General features: G+C 37.4%; 4 protein-coding genes across 4 annotated transcripts; 2 read left to right on the top strand and 2 right to left on the bottom strand.

The window, feature by feature from the left end:
- Positions 1 to 417: 417 nt before the first annotated feature.
- Positions 418 to 11,541, bottom strand: cul4b (cullin 4B). Its single transcript, XM_034883609.1, has 20 exons — positions 10,621 to 11,541; positions 9,140 to 9,255; positions 8,952 to 9,055; positions 8,760 to 8,829; positions 8,467 to 8,540; positions 8,211 to 8,373; positions 7,545 to 7,634; positions 6,487 to 6,569; positions 6,336 to 6,403; positions 6,079 to 6,197; positions 5,779 to 5,971; positions 5,567 to 5,671; positions 5,356 to 5,466; positions 4,667 to 4,752; positions 3,430 to 3,537; positions 3,205 to 3,318; positions 3,014 to 3,119; positions 2,725 to 2,897; positions 2,490 to 2,642; positions 418 to 1,608 (listed from the first exon to the last, which is right to left on the bottom strand). The coding sequence occupies exons 1-20, from the start codon at positions 11,087 to 11,089 to the stop codon at positions 1,513 to 1,515; spliced, it is 2,601 nt and encodes an 866-aa protein (XP_034739500.1). The 5' UTR covers positions 11,090 to 11,541; the 3' UTR covers positions 418 to 1,512.
- Positions 11,542 to 12,631: 1,090 nt separating this feature from the next.
- Positions 12,632 to 14,985, top strand: mcts1 (MCTS1 re-initiation and release factor). Its single transcript, XM_034883624.1, has 6 exons — positions 12,632 to 12,892; positions 13,820 to 13,972; positions 14,072 to 14,169; positions 14,252 to 14,385; positions 14,578 to 14,645; positions 14,734 to 14,985. Exons 1-6 carry the CDS (start codon positions 12,882 to 12,884, stop codon positions 14,813 to 14,815), a joined length of 546 nt encoding a protein of 181 aa, XP_034739515.1. The 5' UTR covers positions 12,632 to 12,881; the 3' UTR covers positions 14,816 to 14,985.
- Positions 14,986 to 17,279: 2,294 nt separating this feature from the next.
- c1galt1c1 (C1GALT1-specific chaperone 1) lies at positions 17,280 to 19,704 on the bottom strand. The gene is made up of 2 exons (XM_034883621.1): positions 19,537 to 19,704; positions 17,280 to 18,494 (listed from the first exon to the last, which is right to left on the bottom strand). Exon 2 carries the CDS (start codon positions 18,478 to 18,480, stop codon positions 17,527 to 17,529), a length of 954 nt encoding a protein of 317 aa, XP_034739512.1. The 5' UTR covers positions 18,481 to 18,494; positions 19,537 to 19,704; the 3' UTR covers positions 17,280 to 17,526.
- Positions 19,705 to 23,613: 3,909 nt separating this feature from the next.
- Positions 23,614 to 26,017, top strand: urp1 (urotensin-related peptide 1). The gene is made up of 5 exons (XM_034883625.1): positions 23,614 to 23,847; positions 24,280 to 24,408; positions 24,500 to 24,540; positions 24,950 to 25,055; positions 25,773 to 26,017. Exons 1-5 carry the CDS (start codon positions 23,745 to 23,747, stop codon positions 25,802 to 25,804), a joined length of 411 nt encoding a protein of 136 aa, XP_034739516.1. The 5' UTR covers positions 23,614 to 23,744; the 3' UTR covers positions 25,805 to 26,017.
- The last annotated feature ends 719 nt before the right edge of the window (positions 26,018 to 26,736 follow it).

The raw sequence follows: 26,736 nt of genomic DNA, 5'->3' as shown, positions 1-26,736 counted from the left end.
GCTTACTTTCATAGAAGACAGTATGATGTTTAAAAATCAATGATTAATAAAATAAAACCCGGTTGTACATTCTTTGAAAAAAAAGGCAAAAATTATTGTATGACCCTGCCTTTTATGAAACAGGTAGTTAATTTGTATGTATAATTGTAACACAATTTTTCATTATTGTATTTAATGTATAAATAATTCTATTTCAATTTTATTTTACATTCTCCTTACCAAGTGTTTTTATTGCCCTTTGTTATATGTGAAGCACTTTGAATTGCCTTGTTGCTTATTGTGCTGTATAAATAAGTTGCTGTGTCTTGCTTACATGCTGTGTGGCATGAATGTTTAATGGCTTTAGACGAAAAGCTTACTAATGGGCTGATCACAAACCAGTGAGTTGTTTGGAAGTCAATGATTTATAAAAGAAAATCCAATTGAAAGTTGTTTTAATCTGAAGCAATAAATCTAACAGACTCATACAAACAAGGGCATGTCTAATCAATCATATTTTTCCTCATGTGTTTAGGCAATCCACTCTCATTTCCCCCACTTTTCAGCAAGGCCTGCAAAGCCCCACATGGAGACATACAAAAAAATATAGTGTGTATGTGTCATGACACCTGGGAAGGATGGGCTCTGGTGTCGTTGTGCTTTTAGTATACTTTCTAAGGGTAAACAAAAACCTAAAAAGCAGTTGACTGTCAGATGAAATCATTTAAAATGTCACTTTTGTGATGTACAAAAACGTACAAAGACAGAACAAACGAGAAACTTAAATGCATATTTTTGTACAACTGAAGTGTTTTAGCAGCTTGAATACACCCTATAACAAAAGAAGTGCTCTTTTTTTTTGGCACAAACTCTGCTTTGAAGCTTTGTGTGTTCATAATCACAGCTTTATCAGATGGCTACATGGTCTAAAAATTGTAAAATCTTGCTGCAGGATCACATATTTGACACAGATATTCCCCAAATTGTCATTTTTCTACTATAAAATGTTGTCCCATATTTGACACTCACTGAAGAAACAAGCATCGGTTTAATTTTTTGATCCTTTTTCTCTCCAACGTGATACATTTAGAGCATTGTTAAGTGTGTCAGCATTTGCTTGGGATACTGAGTGAACAAAAAGACAAAAAGTGACTTGATAACAAAGAGCATATTGATTCAAACTATGGACAAAAAAAAAAGAATCTAAGTTTGAAAATAAATATTTTTCCTCTCCATTTAAAAAAAAAAAAAGAGCAAACGGAACAACATCTGTGTGTCTTCTTTGTCTGTCCACGGTAGCCCAACTCTCAGAGGCACTGAGAAATATGGACAATATTCTCTTTTCAATGGTCATGCAGTCCACAGGATCACAAGACCCTTGACAAAAATCCTGTGGAGCAGTATCCATTCACTTGTCGGTCTCTGGGTTGAAGATTATTGTGGTTAACATCCACTGGAGCAAAATATTTAGAGACCGATCACCTCAGCTTGAATGGACCATCTGCATCTCTTTCTCAGTCACTTTTTCTTTCTCTAAGCCACATAGTTGTACTGGTTGGGGTTCTCCTTGTCACGCTCCATATAGTCCCTGTCAATAAGAGACTCTATCCTCTTCTTCAAGTCAGCAGGCTGAAAGGCAAGAGGACAGAGAGGGGGCAGAGGTTAACATGAGGCACATGCCAGCATTTCTAGTTATTTTTATACTTTGAGGTGTGATGTATTCAGTGAAAAGCAGATTCACAGTATGTAAGCTATGCAACTTCCCCAGGGTATCTTACTAGACAAAAGTCTTTCTACAGGATTAAAGACATTTTGAAGATACACTAACGGTCAAAAGTTTAAGGTCACTTAAACATTTCCATACCACTCCATTATAGACAGAATACCAGCTGCTCTGAGTGGGGGGCTGAAGTTTAATGCAATATCTACATTTCCCATTATCAGCAACCATTCATCCAATGTTTCAAAGGTACATTCCTTTTTCTAATCTGATTTCATTTTAAAAAACAATCAAGAAAAACAACGGAGAACCCTTTTGCAATTATGTAAGCACATAATGTAATCTGAAAACTGCTGCCCTGGTTAAAAAAAACAATGCAACTGATCTCAGCTGGTATTCTGTCTACAATGGAGTGCAATGGAAATTTCTAAGTGACCCCAAACATTTGACCGGTAGTGTATGTCGAACCGTATTTAGAAACAGTGTCTCCCTTTCCTAGCCGGCCCTCCACAGAAACTAAAAATTAATACTATAAAATGTCCCATTAAGTACATATCGCTGTCACAGTTCAGTATCGACCTCATAAATCCAGTATCTTTAATCCTCAAAGGTTTCCTCTATAATTATTATGGCATACATAAAACAGTTGGCATTAAATGAACAATAACAAAATAACCCTCTGTTAATCTGCAAGAGGAAGGCGATACATAAAATAGATTTTAACAACAGATTTTGAGGAACTTTGAAAATTATTTTGTACACAGAAGGCTTACAGTGTTATGTTTATTACCTTGACGGGGAATTTAAGCTGGTTGTACACTTCAGACATCAAGAGATTATGGCTCAGAGTCTTCCGCATCTTCATGATCCTCACGATGGCAGCATCGATCTGATACTGACGATCCTGAAACACCCGTTCTGTGGTACTGGCTTGCTCCTCCACCTGAGAGGAAACAGTTAGTTACAATAATTCACCAAAACCTTGATAAAAGATTTAAAAGAGAAAAAAAGGATATAACTTCTACCGTTTCTTTCATCTGGATCTGGTTTATTTTGATCCTAAAGAGCTTGTGTTTAAAGTCATCATTGCAAGAAAACTTATCCCCGTCCTCCACATCTTTGCTTTTTGGGATTTTGGTGAGGACACGTGCTTTTCCACAAGCAAGTGACTGCAGAGTCCTGCGCAGTTCACTGTCCTCTGTAAACCAACAAACACACAAACAGTGTTTTAGATCAGTGAAGCTGCATATTGTGTCTTTGACAAGCCTTGTTTCTTCAAAGTGCTGCCGACCAAACTTTGATGTGATCTCACACCTATTCCTGTTGCCAGTTTGATCTCCTCCAGGGTGAACTCCTCTCCTTCATTAAACATCAGTAGCACAAGTGTTTGGAAAAGTGACACCTGCAGCTCCTTCTTGCCCTTTTGTGTGAAAAATCAAAGAGAGTAATTAACATTATGCTGCATTCAGTGAACAGACACGCAAGAGCATTCTGTAGTTTTCTACCTCTTTATATTCCGCTTTTAAGACACAATGGCCGAGTGTTGACTGCCACTGCAGCTTCCTGCCACTGTGTTTTCCCAGGTAGAAGGTCTTGAATATCTCCTGCAGTCGCACCATCTGGACAAAGATAACAGAGGCCTTACAAAGCAACATCCAGTATATCTATTGCATGACAGGTTACAAAAATCAGCATGTTCCCGACAATTTCTGTATTTGCTCAGCACTTGCCTCAGGAGGCAGGTGCACTTCCATTGGGACATAGGTTGGCCAGTAACCCATCGTGAGGATGTTCACCGTCAGCTCAATGTTGCCTGGAATGTTTTGGCACTGCATATACTGCAGAAAAACAAAGTTACACATGTAATATCCAACTGCCAAATTGAATTACTTAAAGTGCTCATATTATGCTTTTAGGCTTTTCCCCTTTCCTTTATTGTTTTATATATATTTTTTGTACACGTTATAGGTTTAAAAAGTGAAAAAGTCCAAAGCCCCCCCCCCCATCTCCAACAGAAAACACTGTTCACAAACTTCTCCAAACAGCTCACTCTGCAGCTAAAACAGAGAGCTCAACACACTACACGCAATTTCCAGTACAAAAAAAATATAGTGTTTCAAATCAAACCATGTAAACCTATTCAGATATAACCTCTAACTACAATTAAGAACCTGAAACTGAGGAAATTATGATCACTTTAACCAAAAAAGCAAAGCACTTAAAACCCAACAAGGGGCTGTGTTTGTGGAGACATGCAGTTTCAGGTGTCAATGCCAAAACAGGATCCATGAAGCCCAGTCTATGTAATAAATCAATGTATTTGAAGGCTTATTGGATTTCAAATCAATGCACAGTGGCTTAAAATAATGAGGAGGGATTTTAGAACTCTGGAAACTTCATTACTTTATCTTAGTTACTTCATCTTTTGTTGCGACAAATGCAAAGTAATGATTAGAAATAATTAATCCTGTTAAAGTAATCTACCCAGAATACGTGCTTAGAGCGAGAGCTGAAACGATTGACGGATTAAATCGATATTGTCTATTGACATTAAAATAACATTTGATGTCACCGTAAACAGTTTTTTGAATGTGAATTTGTGCGGTTCTATTGTTTTGTGATCATTTATTTTTTGGTAAGTTGATCAGACAAAATGAGACATTTGCTCAATTTGGGCTTTAGAGTACTATTATGTGCATTTTCCTCCATTTTGTAGAATATATAAAAACTTAATGAATAAGTGATTGATTAAGAAATAAATCTTTGGTTACAGCTCTAATAGCAAGTATACGATTGCCAAAAGCAGTCCATCGGTCAGATGACGTGGTACTGTGTGATGGCAAAGGTTAAGCCAAGTTCAACAGCTCTGCATTACTATACATCATACATCATCACTCTCATACGAATCAAATACAAAACTCACCTGGTTACTCTTGAACCCATTGTTGTTGTTAATGTTGTTCTCACCTGTTTGAACTGCACCATGATGTCTTTAGAAAGCTCCATATCTTTGAACATCCCCTCCAGTTTGCTGGTGAACGCTGCTCCACATTCTGAGGAAACACCACAATGTCACAAGTCAAATGTGCCTTCAGGGTCTAGATATCCCTTTCTATGATTTATTTCCCATTGTGTGTGTTAAGTTCATTGACTGTAAAATTAGTGGACAAAGCATGTGTGACATCACCCACTGGTTTGTGGAGATCTGCCATGACTTGTTGAGTTTGCCGTTACGGGCGGAGCCATCCGGATTGCGGATGTGGCGATTTTAGACAAGAGGGAGGAGTAAAGGAGGGGCTGCTTACACTCTATGTTACACACTTCCACATTTTAGCCTCGCCCTGGTACACTCCCTGATTTATTGCCGATTTTCAAATGAACATTCTGTGTTGAAGAAGACTTGACACTAGTGATTGAGACCATTAATTCATGAAAATGTTGACTGAGGAAATAAATCCAGTGAGAAGTGGTTCACTTTCTAATAGACTTCTAGAGAAACCGACCCCCTTTAGCAATAGCACGGGTTGCCCCCTGCTGGAATTCAGATAGAATGCACGTTAAGGCACTTCCGCATTTGCAGGACTTTGCCAAACCGGATGCTTTGTCCATTAATATACAGTCTATGGTTAAGATACATTTTGAGGGATTAAACTGACCATGTTTCAGCTTTGACAACATCGACTTTTCAGCATCTACAGAGGCACTTTTTCCAACCAGCAACCTCTTGGCTAGATCCTTTTTATAAAAGGCCTCAAAAACGTCTTTTCCTACAACGACAACACGGTATTAAATTAAGAACAACCATAGAGATCAAACAAACAAAAAAGTCTATACTAAAACAAGTGTGATATTAAATATTAGACCAACCGTAGATGAATCTAAAAATAATCATGATCTTATCCAGCATCTTCTCCAGTTCTTCATCTGTTGCTTCTTTGTTTCCTGCCCTTAGCTTTGAATCCACATGTTTTGCTGTATACAAAAGTGTATTAATAGTACATGTTATTGCATGAAAATTATGAACATGTGCAGATTTACAAACGGTGCAGCAGGTATGAATGGGGAAAACGCTTACTGACCTATGAGCTCTGCAGGTTTATTTGGCCGTTTGTTGATGAATGTTTCAAAAGCCTCCTTCATGGCGTTGACAAACTTCTCGTTCTTCATGAAGCATATGTCGATGACGTGATCCACCTTGTCTTTGAAGTCGAGCAACTCTTGCACCATTGTTTTGTCTTTTTCTGGATTTATTACGATTGTGCTTCCAAAAGCCTAGATTTCCAAGTCATTGGTAAACAACAGTTAGCAACAGCTAATGCAAAACACTGTTCCTGGGAGCTTAGCACCTACTGTTACAACTGTTAATGCTGTCATCATACCTTTATGTACTCTATCCAGTGCTGCAGGAGGACCTGGACGCCACCTCGCACTCGACTGAAGAGTTGATAGAGAAGAGACAGATCCTGAATTCTGTTCTCATCCAGCAGGTGAGTCAGCCCTGGAAGTTTCCAACAACAGAAAGTCAGAGGTCAGAGCACAAGACTCATAGGTACATATCAGATACAGCCTAGGCATTTAAAAACTGCTGTAATCTGACTCTTGTATACGGTTATCCTAAGTATGCACTGCTGTGTACCTTTTTGCAGAGTTGCCGTGAGATGTTCACCCAGCAACTGCTTCTCCACAGTGGCAATGAGCGGTTTTCTGAGTGGGGGGGGGGGAGCTCAGGTTACAAATGAGTCTTTATCATTGTTAAACTGCTAACTGAGTACTAGTCTAACACTCACTGTGTGCTCTGGTCCAGATATGTGATGACTCTGTCAGCCTCCTCCTCTAAGCGCTTGTTGACATGATGGAGATATTCTGGGACCTGCAACAACAAAAAAGGGGGGGGAAGCAGCAATATTAATATATTTACCATATTGGGTTATCTTAATATTTACTACTTTAAAAAGATACTAACAGCTACTAACACATAAAACAACATTTATGTGACAAAAGAGACTGCTTTTCTCTAATACAGTAGAATATTTAATAACCCAGGTTACAAACTACTTCACATGAAGCAGCACATCAAAATAACAATAACAACACAATCAAATAAAGAAATTATATAGATAATGAAAGATGCTGAAAGGACCATAATAAAATAGATAAAACAAATATCAATAAGAAACAAAAAAAATCTTGATTGTGCCTATATACTACAGTCTATTCATGTAGAGTTTAACTTCTGTATGTAAAGTTAGCTGTATTAGACATATCTTTAGCCATATTCTAAAAGAAACATAATTGTTTATTTCACAATCACAAATAAAAATGTTTTGAAACCTGTAGTAAAACCTAATTCTTTGAGCTGAGACAATAAAAACTGAAAGTATGTCTCAAGCCAATGTGTCAGCAAGTCAACAAAGCTGCTATAATTATTGTCTGAATCATGCAAAAGCTTTATCGGCTGAGATTTCTTTTTAAATCACTCAAAACACAGCATGTATTGTGCCTATAGTTCATTCTGATCACCTGAAGCTGTGGATTGAGGATATGTTGGTGTTGTTGTTCTTGTATTTCGGGTTTCTTGTTGAGTGTGGTATTAAATGCTTTATTTGTGTACTTAGTTTTTTACATTAACACAAAATGCTTTGCCCGTTCGGTTTTATTCTGTGGTACTAAAATAAAGACCTGATGTTGCAATTAGTGTTTTAGATGCATAAACACTATAATAGACATTGGACATATACTGTGTAATCAGATTGTCTATATTTGTCCAGTTATTCAAGGAATTTAAAAAAAAAAATCAACAACAAAAAACTAAACAGACCCAGAGTACCAAGGTCACATAAATCACCTCTCTCTGCTGCATCAGCCTCTGTCCCTCTGCAGCGTACAGACAATTAGTTTCCTCCAAAAAGCGTTGCTCAAAAGAGTCCTGGTAAATCTGTCATGGATGGAGAGAACACAGGTTTTATTAAAGCCATTTGTCAACAGGAAACTGACAACTCATCACACCCCTGTGTGGGTCACAATCTCAAACACCACAGCTGCAAAAGCCACACTCCTATGTCGAAGTGTCCTTGGGCAAGACGCTGAACCATGAGTTGCCCTTGATGCTGCACCATCGGCGTGTACATGTGTGTGAGTGTTTATGAGCAGGTGGCATCTTGTACGGCAGCCTAGGCCACAGTGTATGAATGTGTGTGAATGGTTCTTGTACTATGTAAAAGTGCTTTTACACTAGGAAAGGGCTATATAATATAACAGTCCTGTATAAAACAAGGACCTGAGGTAAAAACATGAATCCCTCCAAGCTACCATGGAAAACGATCTCAACCTCAAGACCCGGCAGAGTCAATACAGGCTGGAACAACTCACGCGACGGGGTACGATGGAGGCCGATCGGCTCCGTGCACAGATCAGGACAAGGATACAGCCTTCCAAATACAGATTCACACCAGCTGACACTTCTGTGTGGATCATTATTAAAATAATAATAAAACGTTACATGGCCAATTACCTGCAGGTCAGAGAGCATGCTCAGCAGGCTCCTCAGTAGACTGCGGTCTATCGCCTCTCCATTTCGCTCCCTCTCAATAAGCAGCAAGATCCCGTCGATAGTTTTACTCTGGACCTTCAGATCACTGATGATGTAGAACCTGAACAGCTCCAGACCCATGTCCCTGCAGACCAGAGCGAGGATGTTCAAACAACTTCCTTAAAACAGAAATCAGCCTCATTCTATTGTAGAACAGCTGGCATCAGTGATCACTCACCAGATTGATGGCAGCATTGAATTTTGTAAAACATAGGTGCGGTCCAAAAACAAAAATATACTCCTAATCATGATCTGTGAAACAATGATAAGCATCCACAGTTAGAAAATGGCACTAATGACAGTGTTATTCTTTTATAACCCTTTGCTTGTCAAATTAAAAATATCCCCAAACATTATGCATTTAACCATGAAAATTATTAAAAAGAAATTGCATGGGTAGCCAGGTTATGTAAACAAACTTTCAAAAGATTGGACAACTAGAGCCCGACTTAATACATTTAAAACACATACCATTTGTCTGCAGTGATCTTGCCAGCACTTGTCAATTTTCTTTAGGAAAAGCACACTGTCCAGGGCATCCGTATGAACAACGTTAAGGAAAAAGAGCTTTGTTGCAATATGACTGATTGATCAATACTAAATCATATACAAGTGAGTAAATAGTGATACAAATTGAAGATAAATAGAAACTGTAAAGGATATTCTCTGAATTGATCAATTTGTGCCTTGATGTGGTCTTCACACACGGCCCTCAGCTGTTTGTAAAGTTTGGCAGATATCTTATGGGAGCACAGGTTCTCAACAGCCTGAGGGGACAAACACCAGTGTCACAAGGGAAATGTTCTTATCAGTGAGCTTCCTCAGGGAGGTCAACAGGTCTGGAATTATACCTGATAGAGCTCCTCTAGATTGTACTTAATTGAAGTGCTGTTCTGTATGGCCTCCACTGCCTCCTTCAGCTTCTGCCAGGTCTCCTGCGTGTAGTTCTCTGGCAATTTGGGCTTTTCTGTGTGCAAAATTGGAAGGAAAAATAAAAACAGTTCTGATAACACTGTAAAATGTTGCAGGCTCCTGAGCAAAACAAGTGTTTCTTCTTTAAGTGTAACCAGACGATAGTGACAAAAATAAAAAAAATCTAATATCTGGTTATTGAATTATATTATTAGACATGATATTGCATTATATTTCAGTTCCTGTAAAATAAAGATATGACTAGGGCTGGGCTATAAGCTCATACCACGATATTCATCCAAAAAGCTCTACCGTCACGTCTCTTCTTTCTAAATCTTGTAACTGCAATAGACAACGCAACACTCACTAAGTAACTTTAGGTATGCTAGGAGTACATATGCACTAACCTAGGCAGGTATACTATGCAACTCTTTAAGAGAATTAAGTGCAAACTGCTCTCAAACTAGATTCTTTAATTTTACTATCTTATTTTTTTTTATTTCTCCTTTCTTTTAATTAACTTATTTGTTGTGTGATCGCTGGTTGTTTTGCCTTGTATGTGTTGTTTTTGTATACTGGTTGTCTGACTATGAATGTTTCTTGTGTTCAGGTCTCTCTAGAAAAAAAAACAAAAGACATCTGTATCTCAATAAATCTGATTCATCAGCAAACAGCTAAATATATTTAAAAGGGTTAAATATGGCTGAAATCATTATCCATTATAAAATGGTGCAATTTTCCAATATTGCTAAATTACATATGAAAGAATAAACTAGACATTCGAAGCAATGGCCTGAGCTCCACTGTATAACAATTTCAATTTAGCTTTTAATTATTGCTTGCTTAGAACCATTATTTTGAAGCACAAACATTTTAGAAATGATATCACAAGATCAAATCATCACATTATGACTTTGCGAAAAAATCCTAAGAACAATTTTTAATAAATGTCTTTTCACAGTGTTATTAGCGATTCCTAATAGGACTTTTAAAACTAATTTAACTGTTTTAGTTAGGTTCAATTTGATAGTTTCTCAAAAAATGTGTATGCCTAAATTTCTTCTGACTCAAATATATGCCAGCCACATGTTAACAACTCATTGGTACCAAGGTGACTAGTGAAGGAAATTTGAGTTTTTTCAAGTTTGACACCTTGTTTAGTTCATAGTAATGCCAATGTGATGTTAGAAGCATTCCTGGTTTACTGACTCAGCTAAGTTTATAATATTTTAGCATTCAAATTTTAACGCAACCTTCAGGACCAAGAAGAGACTAAAGAGATCCAGTCTCCTTTTACAATGTTACAATGTCTTGTCCAGTGGGGACAACATCACAGTGCCTGGGGGACTTGTTAGTTGTGTATTGCTGTCAGTGATTGTTTTGGAGCTTGAATCACATTATCCACCAGTTTATCTGCTACCTTTGAAGTTCTTGATGACTAGTTTCTTTGCAGCACCGGGTTTACTGTTAGAAAAGGTTCCGGATCCTGCGGGTTTCGTCAGTCCGTTTGCATGGTGTCCCACACCACCGGGCAGGAACACGGCTTTGCTTTTGTTATTAGAGCACGAAGCAGCAGCAGCCTCCTCAGCCATTTTAACATCCAGTCCAATGAAATCCACTGAATCCTCAAACCTTAACTTCTTCTGGATGTGCAGCGAAGTGGGAGAGCAGGGGGAGGAGGAGGATGAAGAAGAAGAGGAGGAATTCAGGGTCTTGGGAGGCGAGGAAGAAATCGTGTCAGAAGTGTCTTCCTTCTCTGAGCCGTTTATTTTCCTCTTCTTCGGAGATGTAATGTTACCGCTGTCGTTTTTGACATCAGTAGCCGCTGTTCTAGCCTCCTGGGTTGGCGGTGGTGGGGGATTAGGGGTAGATAAACCTGTTGGAAACATGAAAAAACGGGAATACTAATTCTTAACAGCCAGTCTTTTGATCCGAAACTTCCAGGCTTGAGATGAGCTCAGTGTCCGAGAGCTTTTAACGTTATCTATTTTCCTACGGAGAAGTTTTTATCCAAGTCTTTTATCCAGTATAAAACAGATATTAAATTGTTAAACTAAACAGCTCCACTTTAACCTAGCCTTGTCGCTTTCTTGTTATTGCTGGCAGAAGAAGAAAGATGGTTGGCTATTGCTTCCTCTTTTGCCTCTCGTGTCTACCCGCGTTGTACAATTGTTCATTAAAAGTGGTTAACTGAAGCGGCCGTTAACGATAATTATTTACAGAAGAACTGTATCTATAGCCAAAATAGGCTCACGTAACACTAAAACATCCGTTAGCCAACACGGAGTAAATTCGCTCTCAAAATCTAGTCGGTGACCCCACCGGAAGTACTTTGTACATAAGTACTTTTTGCACAAACGTGTTTTTTTTAATATACTGACAACAGTGTTGTAACTGCTCTGACCACAAGATGGCGCCAAGCCAACACCATCACATGGACTGATGACATTTTTGTGGTCATGAATCTACCCACATGAATAAATGAAGAAAGTAGCCCAGTTATTATGATGTTAATTGATATTTACTATATTGTGAATATGTTCTAGTCCACACTGTCAAAATAAAATGTAATTACAGACAATGATTTATTAAAGACAAACTTAAATGACTTATGACTTAATCATTTTTACAATAACTTTGGATGTTACAGCAATACTGTGAATCGTAATTAGAATAAACAGTTTTATAAGAAATGTGTGCACATGCAAGTAATTTGAACTTTGGTTTTACTTTGCTCTCATTTACTTTGCTCTCAATGTTACACATGGTAGAAATTGAGATAGAATTAAACCTACAGCTAAAACCAAGGTCAACAAGCTGAACCACAACCAAGATAGGTAAACTTGTGTAAATTATAAACAAATACAAGTAGGGCAAAGAAATAAATAGTGAATGGACATAGGCTTAATTAAGTGGGTGGTTACACCAGATGCATGTCTCAATACAGTATATAGCCTACAGTGTGCAGGATATATATTTTACAGCAATTGCAATGTTCATGATTACAAAATAAGTGTGTATTTCAAACTGTAAATATATAACTTATATTATTTTGTAAATAAGTAGTTTTAGTGTTACCGGGTTATTGCAAGCCTACACTGTAAAGTTAGTTTAAAAAACATTTCAGTTCCATGTAATTGCATGTTTAACTTTAGGTGGACAGGCTTTGAGATGTTTGATTTATTTAATCCATCCATAATCTAGCTAACTTTATAAATATATATAACCGAGAAATGAATAAAGAATTGAATTGCGTCACAATAAGGAGCAATTTTTGCACACCAAAACTGCCTTGTCACCATGGAAACTGACATTTACATGATCTAACAGGCGCCACATGCGCATTTTAAGTGACTTATCGTGTGTTTAACTGTCTGTGAAATATAAACAATGCCAGAGCACGACTTTAGATTGTGTACACCTAAAATATGAGATACACAAGACAGCGCCAAAAATCGAATACAACCTGACTTGTCGTGTAACGCAAACAACTGTCGTAAGTTGACGTAACTCTCATCCTGCTGGTCCCTGAACAGGCGTGGGATTGCTATAGCATTACTTGATATGTGAATTGTATTCTGTTAGTTAACGTCACTTGTGTTTACCATAGCCGACCTGGCGCGTCCGAACAAGCGTTGTCATAATTAAGGAACGCGGTAACGGTAACAGCGACCAACGAGGATGTTTAAAAAGTACGTTGCTAATTATTTCTATGTTGTTACGTGAGCTAACGACAGCTAACGTTAGGTGGCTAGGTAGCGTTAGCTAACTGGTTAGCAATCGCGTTTTCAACTTTGTTGTGGGCTCAGCTTCAATTGAGTCATGATACTTTGTGAGATCCTCTGTTACATCAGACGAGGCATGAACAATACATTTGAACTTGCCAGTGTGGTGTAATACAAAGATACTCTCTTCACGTTTATTAACTAGAATAAACTGTATTGAATCCAAACATCAGGTGATGTCATCTTGATACAGTTGAAACATTCAGGCGCAGATGAAATAAGCGAAGCATATTTTCACTTTGAAGGTTCGAGTAATATTTTTGACCTAATAATTAATATATTGAAAGGTACCTTTTTCAAAAGGTTCTCAATTCGTTCTCTTTATTTTTTATTTTGTATAATGTATTGAAATCAAAGTTACGGCCGAATTCGAACTAGAATTAAAGGTATATACACTATACTATATTAGACTAATACACATATTCATTTGATTGTCTGGATGAAATTTGGATGGCACAATTGTTTAAATTATGTATTGATGTAACCTTTTTTGATTGAAATAAATAAGAGCATTTTATTTTCTATAAATGGAGTCTCTTCACAATATATCTGCATCAGCATACTGTGGGTATTGGTTGACATTGGAATATTGTAACTAAATTAACATTATTGCGGCTGCTGATATTTGCCGCTGGATCAGTGTGCTTCATGTGTATGTTTTTGACATATTTACGCCTACAGTGTATCAGTTACAGGCCAATTACAAGTACAAACATAGAATTAAACTTTGTTGTAAAACATGTTATACATGCTTGACAAGCTTGTTCTGTTTTCTGTCAGCATTGTACTTTAAAAATCCTTTAATACAAAAGCCTTTTCTCTTTCCTGTTTCAGATTTGATGATAAGGAAAATGTGTCCAACTGTATCCAGCTGAAAACATCTGTGATCAAAGGCATCAAAAATCAGCTGTTGGAACAGTTTCCGGACATTGAGTCATGGCTCAATCACATAATGCCAAAAAAGGACCCTGTAAAAATCGTGAGATGGTATGACTTTATCATTTCATTTTTCCTATCAAAGTACATGCTGTTTTCAGTATAGTAGATTTGATCTACATATATATATTTTTTTTACTCTTCCCACAGCCATGAACACATTGAAATCCTGACGGTGAATGGAGAACTGCTTTTCTTCAGACAGAGAGAAGGACCATTCTACCCAACCCTCAGACTGTTGCATAAATGTAAGCTATTCTAATGTTAACAGGCTTTTAGTTGTGTTTGAGTTTCCTCACGCTGATTACAAATTGTCTTTGGGTTTTATAGATCCTTTCATTCTTCCACACCAGCAAGTAGACAAAGGGGCCATTAAATTTGTCTTAAGTGGAGCCAACATCATGTGCCCCGGGCTGACGTCACCAGGCGCTAAACTCTACCCAGCTGCAACCGACACAGTAGTTGTATCCTTTCATACATGATGATGTGTGTGGGAGCTGTTTGATTTTGACACACATAAAACAAAAAAAATTACAATGATAATTTGTGGATTTGTCCTATGCTAGCATTCAATATTTCTTCCAAATCCACAATAAAAAAATCTCACTTTCCTTCCACATTTGAAATACAAGTTTTTCTTTAACAAGTGGATGCAGGCCATAATGGCGGAGGGAAAACAACATGCACTTTGTGTTGGTGTTATGAAGATGTCTGCAGACAGCATGTAAGTTTTCTTCCCCTGCAGGGGACCAAAAAAAATAAATCATTGCTGTTGTCATGATGGCTGATCTAAATCTGTCTTTTTCAAACAGAGGTAAAGTCAACAAGGGAATTGGAATTGAGAACGTTCACTATCTGAATGATGGATTGTGGCACATGAAGACGTATAAATGATGACATCAACACTTGCCCCTACCCCCCCCCCAAGACAGTGTGGAGCTCTTGACGCATGAGCTTCCCATCACATGTTTACACCCAAGAACTTAGCTGTGTAAACGGCTGAAGGCTTTGAATCAATCGGCATAATGCACAAATAAAAGAAAGATCTTGCTTGAAAACCTTAATCTCAGTTGGTATTTTGCTTTGGAGCCAATTTATTTGAACGCAATTGCCTGAGATTTTAGAATTTAATCCAATGGTGGACATGACAAAATTGTAATATTAATAACTTCAGGATAACCTAGTTTTCATGTAGCTTAGAATCTATTTGGAGTAATGATGTAGGCTTTTTACTTATCAGAAAAGGATGTGAGCATTTAGCATAATACCTGATAGGCAGAGATGGTAAAACAAAGAAGTATAAGTACAGATAAATTAAAAAATACTCCGGTAAAAGTATAAGTACTGATTTAACTAATTTACGTATAAGTGAAGTACAGGCTTGGAAATTACTTAAAGTTTAAAAGTACATTTAACCGTGTGAATGACACAAAATGTTGCTAGAGAGCTACTGAGAAACTTCAGTGTTCATGGAAAACCGGTTCTTTATATGCTGTTGACTATATTGTAAATGGATGTCTGCCAACATGTTTTCAAAAGCATCACTTCCATCAAATGTTATGCAACATATTTCCAGTAGGCAACTAACTGCAAGCAGGCACATCAAATGAGCAGGCTTATGTGCTGGGGCTGAGCCCCAGAGAGCCAATTAGATTGAATTTGGTATTGAAAAATATAATAACACTGGTAACTCCACTGAAATTATATGAAACTAAATTAACGAGCCAATTTTGTAAAATGTAAGGAGTAGAAAGTATTGATATTTGTGTTAAAAGTAAGGAGTAAAAGTAAAGTCAGCAAAAATAAATAGTAAAAATATCTGAAAAATCTACTTGAGTACATTTGTACTTCATTACTTCCCATTTGCTGAGAGAGTGGCGGGCCGTCCTAATACCGTCCTCCCTGTCAGGGAAACTCCCAGTTTCAGGTTAGTCCACTTGGATAAAACAATGCAGTCTTACACAACAGCCTTTATGTGTAATACAAAGAGGTGAATTTACACTACAATGTCACTTGTGTGCATTAGTTTTGATCTAACTACATATTTCAGGGCATCTATGAGAACTGCAATATTATTTTCTTTCTTGACAGCAGCAAAATGTTATACATCGTGTTAAGACACAACAGTTGTCAAGGCAGAACATAAAAGGGTTGTCGACAATAGAATACCTTCAATTCTACATCGAATTTGTTTGTCTTTAAGCAGTCTAACTGGAAAAATGTTTCCTTTTGCCAAAAACCATTCACAGCAGTGTTGACAATGTTTACATCCTTAACCCATTGAAAGCTGCCAGCACTCTTTTGCAGGGTTTATTTACATTCATTCTCATTCCCTCCTTTTAACAGTCCTCGGATTGTTCATCACCTACAAAACCTTGCACTTCATTAGAAAATTAATTTTATTCACTTTTATTATCCAAAACCCTTTTTATTTTATTTTTTAAAAGGCATCTGGTCAGTCTGACAGCCGTGTGTTTTAATAATGTAGTGAAACAATAACACCTCCAATGACAAGAATTTTACGTGACAAAAAATATACATTACCCAGAACATTAAGGCATATTATTTTCCTTTTTGCTGTGAAGTCCAATTCTTCATATGTGGAGGTAACAAAGCATAAAGTGGCAAGAAATGCAATTGATTTAGAGCTGGATGGGGCAAACGTGTTTGACTAAATATTGGTGCTACTATGCACTCTTCAAATAAGTTGGGTGACATATTCTCAGATTTAAAAAATGTTATTAATAATTATTCATAATTCAGTAAGATGGCATAGCTTTTAAAGGAAATTTTATTTAATATGACGGTTTTTGGCTTTTCCTCTTTGTATTACATATATTTTTTGTGCACGTTATAGGTTTACAAAGTGAAAAAGCCCAAAGTCCCCCCCGCCGGGACTTACAATCTCCAACAGAAAAAACTGTTCACAAACTCCTCCAAACAACTCTATTGTAGTCCAGCCTTTATTTCCATGACAAATGTGCGTATTTTGTAACACACATTGTAATGTTCGCATAGCTGATAGCGTGGCACGCCCTCAAACTCTGCTTCTGACTGGCTTGTAGTGCTGACCTAGGTACTGTGAACATGTGACTCCCAACAAAGACAAGACGTGTGATGTCTCACTCTGTAGCTTAAACAGAGAGCTCAACACACAGGGTGAAAAGAGGAGCTGCAGCAATGCGCAGTGCAATAAAAATATGTTTCTTGGAAAATCAAACCATGAATACATTCTGATATAACCTCTTAATACAAATAATTACAAAACTGAAAATGAGCATGTTAAATCATTTCAGAAACCTGTCATTTCAATAATCATTACCTGAAAACAAATGCAGCTTCTGGTCTGTTCAAAGGTCAAGTTTGATATATGTCTCAGTTCTATCTTTATTCAAAAAGACGCACACCCATCCACTATGTTTACGTACACCAAAGGAATAGGGTGCTGATTGTGCCAAGTGAAAAAGGTAAAAATATACATAAAAGGGTTATATTTCCATCCAGGATGCAGTTTTACAATTAGAAAACCTCTTCCCACAGTTAGGTTTGCCATCACAGAAGCAAAAACTTTTAAAATGCCACATCCGTATTGCAGGAATGAGTCTCTAGTCATTATCTGAATTTTCAGGAGGGTTGAATACTAAAGAGTCATGAAAATCATGGCCGTAAGGACGAAGTCTGTATACCCCAAACATCATAACCTGCATTTGATTTGGTGACATCCCGCTGAATGTGACTGCCATGTCGGAGCAGCAGCCCTCCACCACATTATTGGGGTTGTCCTTCATGCTTTCACTTATCAGGCTGTTTACACCTTTGCTGTTGAATAGGCCTTTTCCGTGTGCATCTTCTCCATTCTCTGCAAAGACCCCTGTAAATTTGAGGCACACGGCCAGTTGCTTGTCCTCACTCAGCTTCCACAGGGCACGTCCTCTTTCTGGACATTTGTCTTCATCCTGGAACACATGCACTAGCCTTTTCAGAGCTTCATAACTTAGAACAATGCCACTATCATACGACACATACTCAAGCTCCCCTGACTTTATTACATTGCCCAGGTAGAAGGGCTCGCTCGGATCCTTCGCGAGCACAAGGTATTTGAGGTTCTCAATGATGGCAAACGTGGTAGGTTGTGCAACAAAGAACCACTGCAGGCCTCCAGCATTCTCATAAGCATGCCTCAGAGCTTTACGTAGCCTCGCCCAGTCGTCTTTTTCATTCAAGTCTATCGCCTCAAGCGCCTTGGAAGACTCAGAGGTGTAAAACACAGCCTTATCACAATGTTTGCTCCAGGTGTCCAATGCAGTTGCCCAGTAAACAAGGAACTTGGGCTGGACCATGATGATGCAAGAGACCCGGACTTGATTGCTCAACTCCTGAACCCGACTGTCAGAGAGTTGTGTCAGCTCATCTTTACTCGGGGCCTTGACATGATGATGGTTATGATCTTCTGTCTTGGGCTCTGTGCCAGGGCGGAAACTCCCCAAGAGTGACAGCAGCAAGCAGAAGAGGCCTCCCATGACCATCCCCTTCATGAAAGAACCTCCTTCAGACAACATTTTGGCAGCAAACACTGGGCGAGAGAAAAAAATGCATTCATGTAGCTGTATACAAATATTATCTTTCATAATCATTCATCACATTGTGTTAGCTTTATTGTTACATTAGCTACACATAACTTGCTATGTCCAGCTAATGATATAACTACGTAAATACCGTACATATCCCCACACCTTATATTTCTACTCTGATATTTATACTATTTGTGCAACTGCAACACAGTTTCCCTTCGGGGATCAATAAAGTATTTCTGATTCTGATTCTGATGAGACGGCTGGACTTACGATGTATGTGCTCGTTACTGGCTTACTTATCTTTATTTGGCTGGAGGCAAAATTCTCTTCACCAAAAGTGTTTTCTTAATTAACCAAAAATTATACTTCTGATCACTTTCTTGATTAATGGTTTGATCTATGACGTATCAGAAATATGTCAATCACAAGTCCAAGGTGATGTCTTGAAGTAGTTTGTTTCGTCCAAACCCCAGCACAAAAACCAAAGGTATCCAGTTTACTATCATCAAGGACTAAGAAAACATCTAAATATATTTAATTTATTAATTATTTACATATGATAAGCTGGAACCAGAGAATTTCAGCTCAAATATTGCTTTGGATTTTTCAGCAAGATGAATTACTTTGTATGAGGGAAGAAATCAAATCCCTGAACGTTTTTCAGAATTTTCTGACATCTCAGACAAAACACTCCATTGGCAGATAAATCAATAAGTTAATTTTAAAAAATGGCGTAGGCTTGTTCTTCTTTGATATACAAGATGAGCAGCTTATACGATCTGAGCTCGCCTATAAACATTATGGGACATAACGTTACCAATGTTTGAACCTTGTAACGTTAACTTTTTTTAACGTCAACATACGTTAGCATTAGTAACTTATTAACATTGTAAAAAGGAGGTCATGCTAAGGAAGTGGTACCAGCCGTCAGCTAGCTAACTGTTAGCTTCCTCGCTTCGTAACGCCGGGCTACACTAGCTAAACGTTTAACTCGGGTCTTGGCTCTTGTTATACATAACAGATAAAGAGCATTTACTGTACCTAGCTAACGTTGGGTTAATGAAGCCACGCAAGGTGGTGTTCCTGCTTTCGCTTGTCTTTCCGCTTCCACTTTTCCAGCTTTGTTAGATCGCCAACGTCCCGACAGGACAGTTACTAACAACTAGATTGGTGCATGTTTGTTTCCAACTATCGAGTTAAACACTTCCGCTTTCTGACGTCATGTGACTCCGCTGTCGAGGCGGTTGGGTTGAGACGCGTTTTACGGAGCCCCAAAATAGAATGAATAATTCATAAATAAATATAAATATTAAAGTCATAACAGATTATTGAGCAAATGAATAACCTTAATTGAACAAATAACGCAAATTACATACACGATCCAATATATTGTTAAATACTTTTAACATAAGGGGGGTAAAGTGGTAAAGTGTCAAGGGATGAGCTCAATGTCTTTTGGGGGGTGGCAGTAGCTCAGTCCATAGGGAGTTGGGTTGGGAACCGGAGGGTCACTGGTTCAAATCCCCGTATGGACCCAAAAAGTTGGGAGCGTGGATTGGTGGCTGGAGAGATGCCAGTTCACCTCCTGGGCACTGCTAGGTGCTCTTGAGCAAGGCACCGTACCCCCCCGACCGCTCAGGGCGCTGGTTCAGCTGGCAGCCCACTCACTCTGACATCTCTCCATGTATAGTGCATGTATAGGTCCTGAGCATGTGTGTGTATTTCAGGCCTGTGTGTGAGTACTAACAAAAAGTGTGTACACAGAGTGTAGTGCAGTAATTTCCCCATTGGGGACTAATAAACAAATTATCTTATCTTATCTATTTTAAATTCAATGTATTGATGTATTATTACCCAGGGGGCTCTTTTGTTTCATATTAAATTTGATGTATTTATTATATTTTACTTCATCTATTCATAAGATCATTTAATAATCAGGTCTTTATTTATCATGTTCACAACAATTACAGGGTTGTTGCCGATGCCGTTCTTAGTGCTCGCTTCTTCCAACAGTTATAATAATACAGACTTTGTATATAAGAAAGAAGGAAGAAGGATAAAATTTAAGATTAGTTTAAACAAGTAACAACGAAATGGGAATCTAAACACAAAGTAGTGCAAATTAAAAAAAAAAGAGAATAAAACAAAATAAAATATCTAATATAATAAGTAAGTAGACAGTAATTGTGATTAATAAACTGAGTGTTAACATAAATTGTATGTGTAATAAATTGGCAGTAATAAATATGTATTCATATTTAATAAATGAACTAGCCTGTGCATAATGATAATATGCGTACAGTAACAGTTGTAAAACAGAAATGAAAAGGTGGTAAAGTGGTGGTAAAGTGTCAAGGGATGAGCTCAATGTCTTTATTTATTCATTTAATAACATTTACATTTTGGAGTTCCATAATGTCAGCTATCTCTACATTAATAGATTCTCTAAACAGATTTACTGAAATTGTTGATTGGATTGAGTTATGTAAATTGTTAACATTCAGATTAAGATTTATATTGAGATTATTAATTATAACCTTTCTTTAACCAGGAGAAACCTATTGAGATAAATAATCTCTTTTTCAAGGGGGACCTGGCCAAGACAGGCAGCAGCACATAAAACACATAGTTAGAAACAAGAAAACAAGAGGACAAATTTAACATGACTAAATAAAGCAAAGCAATTCACATTTCATTAATTCCACATAGACGCTTTTGCAACAACGAAAATTTTTTGAAAACACTGACATCTTAAAGAGTCGGCCTCCCTTTCTTTACTTTTGGATCTAAAAGCATTTACCGAGACATTCATTAAGTCTCAATTCAGTCTGCAGGGTATTACATCAAGAGGGGGCAAAGTACACAAAAAGCTCTTTCCTTGTTCAGTGTACGCATTAGTGACAGCAAGCAAATCATGTCCTGAGAACATAAGAATCACTTTTCCGCTTGATTAGGGAACAAATGTTTGTAAGGTAGCACACCAAGCAGTGCCTCATAAATACCTGGGACAAAGCCTACGAGTCGCCAGAGAGGGCCATCCTACCCAAGAGTACAACTCGCAGTGGTGAGTTTTACATGATACATATTAACTGTCAGTTCAAGATTTTACATTAACAATGTTCTCAGATTTGTCTCTTGACTGTGTGAAGGGGGCTCAACACACAAGTTTAAAACCACATGGACAAAACTGTTGAACTATAGGACATATAAAGTACATTGTTGCATCATTTAATTCATTTATCAATTTATTAATGGAACAATCTGTTAGTTATAGCCAGGGACCAAGTCCAGCAATGACTTTTATTTTTATACATAAAGTACATTTTGTTGACAATTCTCATCTATGTTAACTTTTCTGCCCAGTTTATGACCTTAATTCTACATTTCCCCCTGAGCGTGATTAACACATCAACATAAATCCTGCATGTAATTTCAACAATGATAGTGAGTTATTGTTTTAATAATGCCAATGTGGTTGCTATAAAGTCACTGCATGACCTTACAAACCAACATTGCTGTGCTTTTACCTCATTCTGCTGTGCAGCCAGACGTATCAAATGTTGTTTTCATTATCGTAGAGACAACCTCATAAATCACCTGATACCCCAAACACTCATCAGAGGAGTGTGAGTGACCTTTCAGTTTGACAAAAAGCCCTGCAGCCCTGCTGCAGCCTCCATCAGCAGCTGCAAACTCTTAAATTGTTTTGTTCTTTTTTTTAGAACCAAAAAAAAATAAAGTGATAAATTAATTTTTTCTACCAAAGGACTCACAGTAATCTGCTATCACAGACATGGGTGTAAATCTGATCTAACAGTTGGGGGGGACAATAAACATAACATTTCTGAAGAGCAATTTTTGAAGGGGACACAAATGATACAGCCACAATTATACTTGTAGAGGATGTGTGTATAGAGGAAAGCCCTAAAACTATTTTTTTGTGTCTTTTGACTGTCTTGATACTCTCGATAATGACTCATTTTAAAAAAGTGTCCACATGTAAAAGAAATACAATGGTATTGTACACTTGTTAAAGTAGCTGATCATAATGTAAATTAGTGAGCCACTAAAGCGCATCTGCTCACACTGACAGCCACACCTCCAAAAATATGAACCAAATCTTAACACCTGAGACCCTACCCCTGACTGTCCCTGCTCTCCCTGTCCCTCAGTTCTCTCTCTGTCTCCTTTGCCTTTGACATTGTGACGTTATTTCCATAAGCACTCATTCTTATAAATATTTTACAATTTGATAGGACTTATTTGGCTTTTACATTTTAGCGTCCTTACTTGGCGTTTTTGGTGTACTGAAAAAGGATTTCATCTCTGTTTTCTTTTCTCTGCAAAATAATCTGGACATCAATGACACAAATATTTAACGTCAGATGTCTAAATCTGAGCTAGGTTCATAGGTTCACCACACAGTCATATTTTATACTCCACATAAATATTAGGTTTAATTGTGATATATTGGGAATAGAATCTAAATCTGCAACGTTCTCTGTCAGGTATGTATGTTTTCCTTTGAAGTACAAGTACAAAGTAAGTCAGTAGTAGTGACATACAGTTGAATATTAAGTGCATTTGGGGCCTTCTATAAGTTATTTACATATATACAGTGGTTCTGGAGAAAGCTGCAAGAAGCAATACAGGTGGAATGTTTTGAACTTGCACAGCATTAAGCTTTTAAAGCAGCCATTGTTATGTTATTATGCTACACAAACAATTAAAGCGTGGCACAAGAACAAAGCTTTTGTACTCCTGACTAACAAAATGTGAAACACATTTACCACAAAGATACCCATTTGCTTCATCAGACAGTCATAATGTATGGCTTCAGAAATGTTAGTCATTCAACACAAAATGACGTAGAAACCTGCAGTGACACATTTCCATCAGCTGTGTACCTGAGACATGAACAATAACAGGTTTGAACAGCCTATCAAACAAAAATGGTGTCAGACATAAACCATCTGAGCTCTGCTGGACAGCCGCTGATTACTGTTGCAGAGTAAACATTTGTTAGGCCTCTCTGTACAAGCAGAGATAGGCTCCAGCGCAATTGACAGGGTCCCCTAAATTGTGTCCATGACGCCTGATCCATCGTGTCAAAACCATTAAGAAGGAGACTGGGGGTGATGATAATGTATTGACCAGGTTGTGATGGATGACCACTGAAGATATATAAGTGAAGTTCTTTGCCGAGCAGAGTTATAGTCCAGATCTGTCCATCCAAAGAGAGAGGCACCATGCTTTCTATAGCACTATTTTACCTTGTAGCTGTCATTTGTTCTGCAAGACGGACACATGCTCTACCTCTGTACCCCGATACCAACCTGGAGCCACAGGCAGGTAGGACTCACTTGTTTGCTTCAATTTTTCGGAAAAAGGTGGACAGCTTTAGGTCAATTTGGCTTTCTAAATGTGACCTTTTGTCTTTAGCAACACTGTTTAATCTGCTCTTCTGTTTTATTGCATTTGTGTAAGAACTTAGCTAAATTGGTGTACACCTTAATGACGTAAAAGTGTATTAAAAAATATACAGAAACTAAACTAAACTGTTAATTTCATTCTTAAACGTCACTAGATACGAATACATTTCTATCTTACTAAACTTTACAAAAATATTACATATATTATATATAAGTATCTTTTTTCCATTTTTTCTCTTCAAATGTGGTTAAAAGAAATCCCAAACTACATTGTATGAGTTATTCTGTTTAATTTAGGAATATAATTGTCCCAATGACCAGATGATGAGAGGACGATGTTTTATCTCAACAGATTTCCTTCAGAAATTAGTGTCAGAGGTGGAGGACGGATCTAACACTGCTGAGGGGGAGCAGAGAGAGGGGAATAACCTGTATCCTCTATTGATGCAGCACAATGGAGGGAGAGAGTCCTGGAATAAAGGTAAACATAATACTAATATCATGCAAGTAAATCAGTCACGTATGGTTAACATTATGATTGATATTTGTGACCTTCTACCTTTGTTTTTAAGGGGCTAAAGATTCAGCACAACAAGATAAATTTGCTAACATGGTAAGATACACGTCCTCAATCTGTAAGAAAGTAATAATGTAGCCCTGAATACTGTCTAGCAACTCAAATAAGTTAAAAGTGAAATGGCACAGAAAGACCAAGTTATGCAGAATTAGATTTGAGTAGGTTTAGATATAGGTGCAGGTGTAGATTGAAGAGCGGGATTTGTGCAGAGTTTTGTTGCAGGATCTGAGATTGAGTGCAGATACATACGGGCAAAAAAGCTCAAATGTATGCTGGAATCAGACCACAGAGCGCTTTATAAGTTTTGCCCTAAAATCAATTCTAAAATCAATGTAATGTCAATGACAATTAAAATGGGGGTTATGTTTTAAGTTGTAGCTCTGTCTGTACTGTAGCACAGACACAACATTTCATCCGCATCATGTTATTTCTTTCTTGTTTTGAGGTCGAGGACCTCAGAGAAGTCGTCTTGAAGCTGGCAGCGGCTGACAAGCTCCGCTCTCAGGGTTTTATTAGATCAGAGCAGAACTTGCCAAAAACAAACAAAAGAAGTGAGTAACTCTTGTTTTCTCTATCAAGCACACACCATGCCACACCTGCTCTTTAAACACGAACATGATATTATGATGCTATAATCTTATAAGAAGGATGTTTAACTAAGGCTAGTACCGTTTTAAGTAGCACAGATCACTAATACCTGAATATCACCGTAACATTCTGTTCAAGTCTGAGTAGTCTGAAACTGTTATATATTCCTAGGTAGACAAGTACTAGTACTAACCCCACTAAAGTAAAAGTAAGTAGTACTTGATGTTAAGTGCTCATGTCATTAAGACATATTTTGCCTTTATGTTGAAAAGGCTGATGATAAACACTTATAAATGTTTGTATTTGCTCATATCACAGTGTCTTATAAAGTGTTAACAACTACTTGTTCATACACTACTTCTAACAATGGGGATACCAAATTGTTACCTTATATAGTATAGCACAAGTAAAGTACAAGTACATTAAAATGCTTTTTATGAGGAGTTAATAAATAATAATGTTATTATGTACGTGTACTGTCAGTTAAAGTCCATTTTATTTGTAAAGCCCGAAATTACAATTCTGTACAGCATATAACACTCTCTTTCCTAAGCCCTTTAAATTAGATAAGGTGATAGATTAGATAATAATTAGAAACTTGACCTCTAGCTCACCCAGTAAGAGCGTTCGTCCCACGTAGACTGAGTACCTAACTTTTGCATTCTCTGATGCCTCGACAGCATGTTTCTGGAAATACTGTGTCACCAACTAGAGGCCAGTAGCTGCAGGACGATTGGTGTGACTTCAGCACGGCCTGAGTGGCCACGTCTTCACCACTATCCATCATCATTTTTATTTTCATTTTCATTTTGCAACAACCAGTAGTCTGTATTCACCTTCTATACAAGAGCAACAGAAACTATATTTTTGAAGCTGTAAATTGTTTTGTTTTTGTGTCTGAAAATAAACTTGAATATCAGAAATGTCATTTATGTGACCTGCTTTTGGTTGTGATTTATTAAGATAAATAGGTTTTTTTAAACACACTTGAAAATACATGATTTTCTCGCCTAAATGTTTTACCAAAAAAAAGGTGATACAGCTCCCATATACTTTGGCCCTCTAGGATATGCCTGAGGTCATTGGGAAGTTCACAATCTAAATGTTTTGTTCCAAGTGTCAGTGTGATTCTAGGCCTTACTGACACAGAGCTAAAGAGGTGAGAATAGAGAATTTCTATTTCCGTCCAAGTAAAGCATCTGTAAAATTATTTGAAAACACTACTGTAAGCATATTAGTTGGGCTACACATAAAACTAGTACCCCAGCCACATGTTGCAACTGAAAACAGAAAAAAAAATCCTGAAGAAAAACACTCAGAAAATTGATATTATATGAAGTTATACAGATTCGTCTGTGCGTTTTTCTTATTTCCTTTAAGAAAAAAGTGCAAAATACAAAACTTAAAATCAAATCAAAACCCAGAAAAGATGAAAAGTTTAACTTTCTTTCTGTTAAAACTTGGACAGAAACTACAAGATTGTGAGGGGACCAGCTTGTTTATATGATATTATATATATATTATATTTATATTCTAATTCCTTGGATTGTTAGCGATGTACGAAAAACAATTTTTTGGCGCTGTGAATGAAGACACTAGGAAAAAGGTATGGATGCACACCTCCACTTTAGACACAATACAGAA

The sequence above is a fragment of the Etheostoma cragini genome, chromosome 10, assembly GCF_013103735.1.
Source record: "Etheostoma cragini isolate CJK2018 chromosome 10, CSU_Ecrag_1.0, whole genome shotgun sequence".
NCBI classification, from domain to species: domain Eukaryota; kingdom Metazoa; phylum Chordata; class Actinopteri; order Perciformes; family Percidae; genus Etheostoma; species Etheostoma cragini.
Note: the sequence above shows the minus strand (reverse complement) of the source record. Positions and strands in the feature narration are given on the sequence as shown.